This window comes from Monodelphis domestica, chromosome 4 (genome assembly GCF_027887165.1).
Source record: "Monodelphis domestica isolate mMonDom1 chromosome 4, mMonDom1.pri, whole genome shotgun sequence".
In the NCBI taxonomy this organism is placed as follows: domain Eukaryota; kingdom Metazoa; phylum Chordata; class Mammalia; order Didelphimorphia; family Didelphidae; genus Monodelphis; species Monodelphis domestica.
In genome coordinates, this window is record NC_077230.1 from 423,032,323 (window position 1) to 423,044,976 (window position 12,654).

Here is a 12,654-nt window from a genome sequence, read left to right on the forward strand (position 1 = left end):
TTCGTACAGAATCTGAGGGCTGTGAACAACCACATTATAAAGATACACTCCATAGTGTCAAAACATACATATGATTATTTCTTCTATTCCTAACACAGCTACATACTTTAAAGTAGTAGACTTGTGCTCAGCCTTCTTTTCCATACCCATTCATGAGAACTCAAGAATATCTTTGCTTTCATCTGGAAGGGCTCTCAAAATACATGGAGTCATCTGCCACAGGGTTACGTGGAAAGCCCGAGTTTATTTGCACAAATTTTGAGTCGACACAATATAACATTTAAAAATAGCAAATTAATCACATATGTAGATGATCTACTTGTGGCTTCAACAGACACAGAAGCATGCAAGGAAGATAGTAAACAACTTCTTTTGGAATTGCACAAAAGAGGGCATAAGGTCTTGAAGGCTAAAGTTCAGTAGTGTTTCCCTAAAGTAGAATATTTGGGGTTCATCCTGACTGTGAGTGCCCTCTCTATTTCTCCCAAACTAATTGAGAATATTCAAAATTGAAGTGCTCCTACCACTAAGAAACAGTTGAGATAAATTTTAGGAGCAACGGGGTTTTGTATACAATGGATTCCTTGCTATGGGGAAATTATTAAATCCCTTATAGCACTAACAAGGGATTTGATCCCTGAACCTCTCAAATTAGAGCCAGAGCACCTGTCAGCTCTATCAGATCTAAAACAGGCTATCCTGTCTGCCCCTGATCTCGGCATCCCAAATAAAAACAAGCCATTTACTTTGTATGTACATGAGCAAAGAGGGGTAACTTCATGTGTTTTAACTCAGACTTTGGGGCCTTCTCAATACCCAATTGCTTATTATTCTGCCCAAATGGACCTAGTATCATCAGGAGCACCACCATATTTTAGAGGAGTAGCTGCTACAGCCATAGTAGTGAAAAAACTGTTGATCTAGTATTGGAATGCCCATTAACAATTATGTGCCCACATGAGGTAGAAACATTGTTGCTAAGGCATAGAACACAGGCATTCTCAGATCAGCGAATTACAAGGTATGAAATAACCTTCTTAAATAGCAAAAACATTATCTTGAAATGCTGTACAACCCTTAACCTTGCCACCTTGCTTCCAGATTTACCAACTACAGGAGAACCATTACACACTTGTGAAACACTAGTGTCCATGGCACAAAAGCCTCAAGATAATCTCATGGACACTCCCTTAGACAATCCAGATCTTGTCTTATTTATTGATGGTTCCTCTTTTATGAGTGATGGCATACGGTACACTGGAGCTGCTGTAGTCACAGAATTTGACACTGAGTGGCCAGCTTCACTGCCCTCTAATATTAGTACTCAAGGTGAAGAACTCATAGCTCTGAAACAGGCCTGTATAATTGCAAGGATAAAAGGGCAACAATTTATATGGATTCTAGATATGCTTTTGGCATTTGTCACTCAGTTGGGGTGCTATGGCTCCAGAGAGGATTTTTAACCTCAGCTGGAAAATTTGTAGCTAATGTAGAAATTATTAATGAAGTTATGTCTGCTCTCCAGCTGCCTGAAGCCCTAGCTATAGTTCATTGCTCTGTCCATACAGGTGGCACTGGCCTTGTCTCTAGGGGAAATGATCGAGCAGATGTCACTGCAAAGCTAGTAGCCATAGCAGGACCTGAATTAATTTTAACATTAACAACCACTGATGACTTAAATTTATCACTTTCCTATAATGAAAAAGAAGTGGAAAATGGAAGAAAAAATTCAAAGCAAAACAGATTAATGGTGTATGGGTGTCATCTGAAAGAAAACCCCTACTTCCTAGAAATTTCTATCACCAAATTTGCCAATCTATTAATCAAAAATGGTCACTTGGCACCCAGGGCATCATGGACTCTGTTAAGAGATTATGGATAGCCCCCGGTATAACTACTATAGCCTCTAAAGTGTGTTCAGCCTGCTCTACCTGCCAAGCATATAACCAACATGCCTTTCATGGCAAAGCCTTTGGTGGGCATCCTGTGACTTACACACCTTTTGAGTACCTACAGATGGATTTCATAAGAATGCCAAAGGCCGGACATTATAAATTTTGTCTAATCATAGTAGATCAACTGACCAGATGGCTGGAAGCATTTCCTGTGATCCGAACCACAGTGGCTTTTGTTGCTAAGGTGTTTTTAAAAGAAATTATTCCTTGTTTTGGTCTGCCAGCACATATTGATTCTGATAGAGGAAGTCATTTTACTGATTCTGTCTTAAACCAAATATATTCTTGCTTGGGGATAACTCCCAAATTCCATGTTCCATATCACCCCCCAGAGCTCAGGCCAAGTTGAAAGGATGAATAAAAAACTTAAAACTATGACTGGAAAATTATGCACTGAGACCCATTTAAAATGGCCTGAAATTCTCCCTCTGGCCCTATTTTATCTTAGAAGCAGGCCTAGAGGAGACTTACATATCTCACCATTTGAGATGCTTTTTGGACATGTGGTTATACAGTCTAAGCCTTTCTCCCTGGCATATATATCACTATTAGGGGGAGATACTATTATTGCTTCCTATATATAGGAATTATAGCACAAACTGCATGAACTCCATGAATCGGGAGCTGCAGTACACACTAGACCACTAGACTTTTCACTTCATGACCAGAACCCAGGAGACAAGGTGTATGTTAAGAATTTCCAGTGTACTGGAGCAACTCAGCCTTCCTAGGAAGGATGATTCCAAATATTATTAACTACTCAAACATCTATAAAGATTGGAGAGAAGGATTCTTGGATTCATTGCTCCCATGTAAAGAGAGCATCTTCTGTTGAGACTGATTGACTCTATCCTATCACCTGAATTGGAGATAATAATCCATTGACATGTGGATACTGTTTTTTTTTCCAAGAACACATTCAATTCCTGATTTTTTCCCTTATTTTTTTATTATTGTTTTTCTTTTATTTTGATTAGAATATTTGATTTTTTTCCCTTTTCCTCATTTCTTGTACTAAAGGTACATAAAATTAATGTTTTTTCAGCAGTAATATAATTTATATATATATATATATATGTGTGTGTGTGTGTGTGTGTGTGTGTATGTATGTATGTATGTATATACTTGCTATAATATCAATGCATACCCAAAAGCTTTAAACTATGGGAACCTGCCATTTATTGATAAAAACATTATGAAATTGTGGTTAATGTTTGTGTCTGATTCCAGAAAAAGAGATAAAAACTAGGAGCACAGACGTAACCTGAATAGTGCCAAAAAGAGCACACAGGAAAAACTAGAATGAGACTCAAGGTTGTGATGCTTGACATATGTTAAGTCATAGGACTTCCTTGTATCTATATTCTTTGTGAAGTACTCAGACAAGTACCAAAATTTGACTATCATGCTGGCTCCCTATATCCCTGAGAATGACAAAAATCAGACCAGGGAATGATGCTTCCCTATCAAAATAAAATTCTAGTTCCTTTCCTTCTTATAGCAACTTCCTGTAGTCTTGGCTGCAAATGGGTAAGTGAAACATTGCTGCATTCTGTCCTAAAGACTTTTGGGATAGAAATTACTTTAAATTGGACCTGTACAAGGGCTTATTATGAATTTATTCTTGCTTACTCAACATTTTATATACATAGATTTTGGTATTTTGATTCTGATTTTGAATTTTTTTTTATTTCTCCCAAAAGTTTAACTTTTTTCCATTTTTTTCTTCTTTTATAGATTTTTTGTTTAGTTTTTGTTGTTTTTCAATTCTTTTAATAATTGACTCATACACCTCCATAGCTCAACAGTGCATCCTGAGCTGAACTGGATATTTTTTAACACCCACTTCAGGGGGTATTGTATTTTCATAAAAATCCAAGATTTTGAAATTTTTTGTTCGAAAAAGATCTTCAAGGAAGAAGCTTGATAACTCCTAAATCCAGAGAATGAACTGTTGCAGAAAGATGTCATAAAACCTACACTACATCAAGAAGATCCAGAACGAACTTTGGGTGTGGTTGGTTGAACTGAAGTTTGATTGAACATGTATTGTAAATGTATAGTTTTATGCCAAAGGGGACTGCCCCTAATTTGGCTTTTTGTCAATGCACCTGGCAAAACATTGGTTTTGCTTTCTCTCTTTTCTATTCCTCCCTAACTATTGTAATTTCATAGCTGGTATGTTTACAAGACCCATCAGAGAGACTAGTCTTCCTCGGGCCTCAGGGAGAATTGTGAATTTTAAAACTACTCCATCCTACTCAGGCAATACTTTAGAAGATCTGATTTAGCTATTTCCTGATTAGTAACAATGGAGATATTTGGTCTAACAGAATCAGGTCTTGGGATCTCTACATTGCTCCACCCTACTTAGTTTAACAAGGTCAGGAATGTCTGCACTCATACTCAAGGATTAAGTATCTGAGAAAATGGCCTTCAACAGACATGTGCAGAAATAGCAGACAGACCCCTGGGCTGTCCTAAGTCAAGCTAAGCTAACATTGGTACAGATGAGATGTAGGAAAGTGATGTAAAACCATATATAAAGGGTACATCACTTCCTCCCTTTGGATTTTTATCCCAGATAGGTGTCTCTGGCTGGCAGCGTACTAAGTGTACCAACATCTTGGCGTGGTGGCAGCTATTTGTCTGGGTTTTGGCGGTGAGTTTGCTAATTCAGATTCAGGCATCTTGGCTGAGCCCTCTTGGAGTTCAGGCTGATTCCTTCCTCCTTTACTCTCTAAACCCTTACCTGCTAGAGCCTCTAATCTTCCCACCCGGCATAAGCCATGTGGGAGAAATCCTACTCCCTTTCCATCTCCTTTCTTAAACTTCTTTCTACTATATTAATTAAATCACCATAAATTTCCAGACTGACTTGGGTAATTTTTTTTTTGTTATTTGGGATATCCATGGTGACCAATAATAAATATAGTTTAGGTCACAATGCTAAAATTATCCTTTACAGGACCCATGGTTAAAAGTTAAGAAATTTGTCAAAAAAAACTGATAATAAAGACAAAAAAAAAGAAAGAAAAAGAAATTCAAAACAGATGCTCACACGACCAGATAAACACTTAACTAAATGAGACAGCCACAGGTAACTTGGGAAACTGAATGTTTGGCAGGCTATCTAGTAGAGGGTGGTGGAAGCTTGTGATTCAAATGTCTGCTTGTGACCTTAAGCAAAAAATGTTGATCATGACTACTCGTCTCAAATCTCAAATCTCAAATCATGTGTGACATAAGGTGCTCATGTATCAAGGTACCACTCTACAAATAAGATATGAGATAAATGTAATAAATTGGGATAGATGGGATAAATTGGATATATAAAAACATAAGGAAGGCATTATAATTAAGGGGGATCAAGAGAGGTTTTTTGGGTAGAGAGCAACACTGGCTGGCTCTCAAAGCAAGCCAGGAAAACCAGAAGATGATGTGGAGAACTCTTCCAGGATTCGGAGACTGCTAGAGAAAATGTCTAGTTTATGCATTTCCAGGCTCTCCTATCTAGGATTCTGAGACTTGGAGATTCTAAGATTCATGGAGAGATCTACAATATACAGATTGGTTAAGGCTTCAAAGTCATTGGTTCAAAGAGACCACCTCTACTCATCTCTGAATCTGCCTTGAGGAAGAGAACTGAGAAGCCACAGAAGAATGTAAGCTCAATGAAGGCAAGGAATATGTCATTTTGATCTCTACCTCTTGCTCTGGTGAATTAAAATACTAAAGTGAGCCAGATATCCCAAAAGCTGTTCCACAGAGATGGTAGCCCTGGAATCTTCCTCTAATCTGGAAAGGTTTCAAGATCCCATAACAGGTTGTGTCTGATTTTGAGGAACAGAAATCACTAAAAATGGAGACACTTATCCTCAGTTGGTTGGGTATTTGAAAGTTAGTTCTTTGGCCATATCTGCCCATGGGGAAAACAAAGACTATACCCCATGTCTCTAATATTATGCCTGAAAGCTATTTGCATTTGAGCGGTGAGTTAAAAGCATAGATTTTGATATGGAAGAGAGTACCGAGTTAAGCTAGTCCAACTGATGAGGGAACTGAGCACAGAAAAATTTTCCCAAGATCCCATAGGTGTTAAGTTCAGAGTCAAAATGTCAGCATAATAGAAGGAAAAGGAGTATGGAGTATTGACAGTCACGATTTCTAGAGCATGCACAAATAGTAACTTAATTTTTAAAAATAAATTAATTAATTTAGAATATTTTTCAATGGTTACATGATTCATGTTTCTTCCCTCCCCTCTTCCCTCCCCACTCCTGGAGCTGACGAGCAATTCTGCCAGGTTATATACATGTATCATTGTTCAAAACATATGACCATATTATTAATATTTGCAATAGAGTGATCATTTAAAGTCCATATCTCCAATCACATACCCATTGAAACATGTAATCAATCAAATGTTTTTCTTCAGCATTTCTGCTCCCACGGTTCTTTCTCTGGATGTGGATAGCATTCCTTTTTATAAATCCCTCTGAATTGTCCTGGATCATTGCATTGCTGCTAGTAGAGAAGTCCATTAAATTCTATAGTACCACAGTGTATCAGTCTTGGTGTACAATGTTCTCCTGGTTCTGTTCCTTTTGCTCTGCATCACTTCCCTGGAGGCTGTTCCAGTTCACATGGAATTCCTCCAGTTCATTATTCCTTTCAGCACAATAGTATTCCATAACCATCAGATACAACAATTAGTTCTGCCATTCCCCAATCGAGGGACACCTCCTCATTTTCCAATTTTTTTTGCCACTACAAAGAGCATGACTAGAAATATTTTTGTAGATGTGTTTTTCCTTATTATCTCTTTGGGGTACAAACCCAGCAGTGATATGACTGGATCAAGGGGCAGACAGACTTTTTGAACCCTTTGGGCATAGTTCTAAATTGCCCTCCAGAATGGTTGGATTAATTCACAGTTCCACTATCAGTGTATTAGTGTCCCAATTTTGCCACATCCCTTCCAACATTTATCACTTTCCTTTCCTGCCATATTGACCAGTCTGCTAGGTGTAAAGTGGCACCTCAGAATCCATTTCTCTAATCACGAGGGATTTTGAACACTTTTTCGTGTACTTATTGATAGTTTTGACTTCTTCATGTGAAACTGCCTATTCATGTCCCTTGACTATTTGTCAATTGGGGAATGGTGAGACTCAATATTTTTTTTTAAACCTTACCTTTGTTCCAAGGCAGAAGGGTAGAAAAGACTACGGATTGGGGGTCAAATGACTTGCCCAGGGTCACACAGCTGGAAAATTTCTGAGGCTAGATTTGAACCTAGGACCTCCCGTCCCTAGTCCTGGCTCTCAATCCACTGGACTACACTGCTGCCCCTGAGACTCAGTATTTTTCAAAAATGTTGAAAACTGTTTTTACATGTTTACCTCACTTTCTTTATCTGCAAAATTATCTGGAGAAGCAAAAGATATGAATTGGAATGAAAAAAATTGGTTCTATGTAAATGCTTATCATTTTATGGAAAAATCCATTTACTGTTATTCCCTTTCCTTCTGTCTTAGAATCAATACTAAGTATACATTCTAAGACAGAAGAATGGTAAGGGCTAGGAAATTGAGGTTAAGTGACTTTCTCAAGGTCACATAGTTAGGAAGAACCCAGCTCCTTCCATTTCTAATCCTGGTTTTCTATTCACTAAGCTACCTAGTGACTCCCATTTATGGGATTCTTTAAGTACATACCTCTAGGGGAGGACACAGCATCCTGATCAATCTATATATGACTTTGATGGGGTGTTTTGGTAGGACAAGAGTTTTCTAGCCTAGAGATTTGGGGACTATGTATTGCAGTATAATTAAGGATAATTTGTGGCAAGCCCCTCTCATTCTTCTTCCCTCAGATCTCTAAGGGCTAGTCTAGTTCTTTGTGTATCCCCTGATCTCTTTAGGAAACTGAGGTTCATTTCCAAAGGATTTTGTCCATAGATTATCTGGTCAAGAGGTGGGAGGTACATTTCATCATCCATCTTTCAAAGTCATGATTGGACCCTCAGTGGACTAATGGATTTCTTCTGAGGCTATTGGATTTCTTCACCTATACATTATTATGGTGGCTACTGTGTGAACTGGTCTCCCTGTTTTGCTCTTTTCACTCTGCATCAGTTGATCTAAATCCCTCCATATTTCTCGGAATCCATCAAATTCACATTTCTTAAGACCCAACACAATTCCATGTCATCTATATATTTTAGTATATTAAACCATGGTCCCACTGGATAGATGCCCAGTTTCATTCCATTGTGTAATTAGAATTTTGCTCCCCAGAACTCTCCTACCCAGCATCCCATTTGCATCCTCATGCCGAGTGCAAACACTGCATGAGTTAGTAGGATAAAGTTCTTGTTGACCCCAACTCTTTCTCTCCCTCCCTCCCTCCCTCCCTCCCTCTCTCTCTCTCTCTCTCTCTCTCTCTCTCTCTCTCTCTCTCTCTCTCTTCTCTTGATCATGGCTTTGGAAGCTGGCTTTGAGTCAGGCAGTAGAATTTACTCAAGTGGTCTTATTTTGTTAGATAATTAGTTTTTATACTTCTGTTTTTTATTCCTTCCACTTCAAGTAATTATTAATAAACTTTATACAATTAATACTTGACTTATTGATATTGATTTAAATCTTACATCAGTTCTTTCCTAAAACTAAAATTCAAACTGTAAATATTCATATAGTTGTGGCTCTTTTCTTTCTGTCCTTGAATTCTTTGAGTTCTTAGCCTGATAGTCCAACATCTCACCCGACTCCCATCCCTAATTCATAATTTTGGGTGAACAGACATTAGCTGAAGAATATTGTCTCTCAGGAGGATAACTGAAGGGTTTCTACCACTGTTTCTCATGAACTCCCCACCAGTTGTCTTCCCATTAGCAATCAGACAGAAAGACAATTATTGGGAGCAAAGGTATTTACTAAAAAGAAATAGTATGAAAATTGGGTCTAAAACATATTCCCGAGCCACAAAACAAAAAACAACAACAAATGGGGTTCATTCGCCTATAAATACAAGATTCCTGAAAAAGTGAGTGCAAACTTAAGGATAGTAAGGGGTCTATAGCTAATGGGAGGAAACTAGCTCCTGACTAGAAGTCCTTTTCTCCCTGAGTGAAGCTCTCCATTGGTGTAGTTCACTATATCACCAAGGATCACTATCATTAGAGCCCATGGCTGGCATTTCTTTCTCCCATAAGTGGTTTGTTCTTGCAGCTGCTATTGTATTGGAATTACTAGTTTTGTTTGTCCGTTATAGGAATATCGACCACATTCTGCTTCTGGGAAGCCCAGATGATTCCATCCATCTTCCAGATTACATTATCTAAAGCAAAGGTTCCTGGTTACTTGAAATCTTAGGTGCATAAGAGGATGGGCTCTTAGCTGAGAATTTCAACATCTCAGGACTATCAGGAATGGTGGATCTCCTGCATCTTAGTTCAGTAATAATAAGCCTGACACTTTCTAAGAGGACTTTAATTTAGATAAGGGAGATAAAGAAGGCCAGAAAACATGAAAGCATTCAAAATACTGAAGCCCATGAAGTGCAACAGAGTGTGCAGCCAAACGAATCCCACAAGATAGCTTGGCTTCTAACCAGTCCATCTAGTTCTTTCATGCCTCTCAGTCTTTTCTGGGAAGTCAGCATGTTCCTGGGTTCCTGGAAGCCTTCCCTTCCTCCAAATCCAGCCATTTTCTCCTCTCCTAATTGCTTTTCCCATTGCCCTAAATCTCTCAGATCTCTCCCCTGAGAAATGCCTCTGATCCCTCCTTAATGAAAAGAAGCAAAAGGACAGTCATAAAATCCCTAGTAACTTTTTCTTTTTCGTTCATCTTGTGGATTCTCTGAGGGAATGATCTTTTCATAACCATCTTCTGCTGTGATGTCCAATGCCTGGGAATGGAAAGAAGATGTGTCATTGGCATTCCAAAACAGAAAGGGGGACTAGAAGAGCTCTTCTCTCTCCAAATCTTGCCCCTCTTCCCTGTCCTATCAGCAAAAAAACATTTATATTCAATCAGAATTCTTTATTCTCCCTTGGTCACTGAGTAAGACCTGGTCATGCTTTGGTACATACCTCATAGAGACTCTCAGACAGGACTTCAGGCGAAGTAGGGGAGGATCTCTGGCCCTATTGAGGGAGAAACAGCAGCTAGTCAAAGACTCCCAGTGCTAGAGTTTGAAAGGAACTTAGGATAGAAAATGCTGGAGCTAAAAGGAAAGCTATGTGAGAACCAAAAGGGATCTTAGAGATGTCACGATCATGAAGCCTCTGAAGTAGAAGAAAGCTCAGAGAACATCTAATCTGACCTAGACCCAAATACCAAAGTCCTTTACAAGCCATGGTCCAAGTGGCCACTCAACCTTTCTTATAGACACTCAGGGTGGAGGAGACACCTCGCCCCAGCTAGCCCATCCTACCTTCATCCTTTCAACAAACATTTATTTAGCACCTGTCAGATATAATGCTAAAATCCTGCAAAGACTTACTCTTTACCTGCCTGAAACTCTAGCTAGAACAACCTCCCTTTCCTGGCTTTTTGTTGTCTCAGCTACTAGTGCCATCTCAAGTCATGGGCTATAGCCATGAGTCACTTCTCTTCCACTCTGTTCTTGAATAGCTACTGTGAGTGAACCAGAAAATAAGCCCATCATGACTTGGTCCTTTAACTCCTGGAACTCCATCCCTGAATGCCTCAGCCTTACTGAACCTTCTCTTCTCTTTTCCAGTTCTGGAACTATAATCAAATCAACTTTGGCCTGACTTCTGATTCTACTTGCCATCCCTGTAATTCCCAAAGCAAAATGTCTCAGTGTGCCTACCATTCCCCAATAAAGGGAATTTCCCCCGATTTAAATATTAATATATTCATTTAGCAGAGTGGCAATCATACAATAAGTGCTGAATGTGGTTTGAATATGGATCACTCACTGAATGAATGAATTTTTAATCATTCACTCATGGCATAAATAGAGAAGAACAAAACGGTTCTCAAGTCAAAGATCTAATGATCCAAGGGAAGGGTATAGTATAGTATAGAGACTATCAACTATCAAACATATACAAAAGGATGAGCAAAGGGAGGGTGCTAGCAATAGGAAAGAACAGGATATGGTCACGTAGTTGGCACTTGAGCTGAACTAGGCAGGAAGACTCCATGAGATGGAATTGAGGAGAGAGCAACTTCCAAACAAGAGAGATTGCCTGAACAAAGGTCCAAACAGGGCGAAAGAAGAGGCTCATTAGGTTGGGCCTTTTTAGATCAGGAAGGATAATAGGGTGCAATAAACATGGGAGCACAGATCTGCATCCATGGGTGAGCCCTTTCCAGGGCGCAGGACTTGGCAGGTTAAGAGTTGGCCTGAAATTCAGAAGGGACTGATTTCATATTTGGCCTTTGGCACACTGTAACCTCAGAATCTTCGGCAAGTCATTGAAGTGTTCACTGATGTAGAAAAAGTCTAGGACTACAGGTTGCCCATCCACCTGGAGAAGAGGATCAGTGTCTCTACCCCAAAAAAGGAAATTATTTTAGTTTCTCTTCATGGGAATGGGGAGCCTTGGAGCCTTCTTGATTCAGGAAATGACATGGTCAGATCTGTGCCTTAAGAATATGTTTTCGAGGTGTATTGATGGGAGATGAGACACTGGAACTTGGCGTTGCAATGAGGAGCCTGTTCCAGAAGTCAAGGACCAAGCTGATAATGACTTGGACCAAAGTACTGAGGTGTTTCAGTGGAGAGGAGTGGATAACAGAAAGAGAACATTTGGCATCTCATTACTAGGAAGATTTCCTGACTTCATGCCTCAGTTAATCTCTATAAATTCCATTCCTTGATCTCAATTGTGCCCTCTGGGGCCAATGAGTTCAAATCAAATTCCTCATCCACATGACGGCCTTCCAGAGACAGTTATTGGGTTCCCACCTACCTCCACATTCCTCTCCAAAGGTCTTCTCTTTTTCCAGGCTGGTGCCCTACCAGATCCCTTCACAGCACTAAAGATTTCTTTTTTATCCTCCTCAGACACTCTCCAGCTCTTCAGTGTACTCTAATGATCATGCAATCATTGGGATACATCCAAGTGCCCAAGGTTCAGGGCTATCAAGAATCACCAGGCCTGGATAAGTAGACCCGTACCCTCTCCCTGAGGGCACCCCCAAAGTGTAAATCCTCTGTCCCTACCTGTGCAAGAATTGCTGAGCCTTTTAGGCAAGCTGTATTCTCATAAAAGGTGGTGTCCTCCCCTGAAAGGAAAGAAACGGAGACAGAACATTTCATTGGCAGATCCTGACCCTTAATTACTCGAGGGACTGACTCCTCCTCCTTCTCACCCAGAGTCCCTCAACAAACAGAGGGTAGAACATAGGAGAGTTCCATCCTCTTGCATTTCCCCTACAGAGAGAGAGCCAGTGAGTATTTAGTAGTACATATGTATTATGTGCTGGGCGCTGTGCTAAGCATTGTATGTGCAAAGAAAGCAGGAGACAGTTTCTGACATCCGGGAAATTATATCTAAAGGATGAGACGACTTGCAGACAACTGTAGATGTGGACAGAATAATCAACAGAATTAAGAGTGAGTAGGAAAGATTTCTTGTGGAAGAGGTAGCATTAGGTGTCACTCAAAGGAAATTAGGGAAACTAGGAGGTAAAGATGATATAGGAATATCTTCAAGAAA

At 39.6% G+C, this 12,654-nt stretch overlaps 1 protein-coding gene across 1 annotated transcript in view; it reads right to left on the reverse strand.

Moving 5' to 3' along the window:
- Positions 1-8,454: 8,454 nt before the first annotated feature.
- LOC103096325 (carcinoembryonic antigen-related cell adhesion molecule 6-like) overlaps positions 8,455-12,654 on the reverse strand; it is a 32,761-nt gene continuing 28,561 nt past the window's right edge. Inside the window, exons 7-9 of the mRNA XM_007491549.2 lie at positions 12,159-12,220; positions 10,051-10,104; positions 8,455-9,866 (exon numbers count right to left, since the gene is read on the reverse strand). Of these exons, the coding sequence (XP_007491611.2) occupies positions 9,780-9,866; positions 10,051-10,104; positions 12,159-12,220 (203 nt within the window). The 3' untranslated portion in view covers positions 8,455-9,779. The remainder of the gene's footprint in view (positions 9,867-10,050; positions 10,105-12,158; positions 12,221-12,654) is intronic.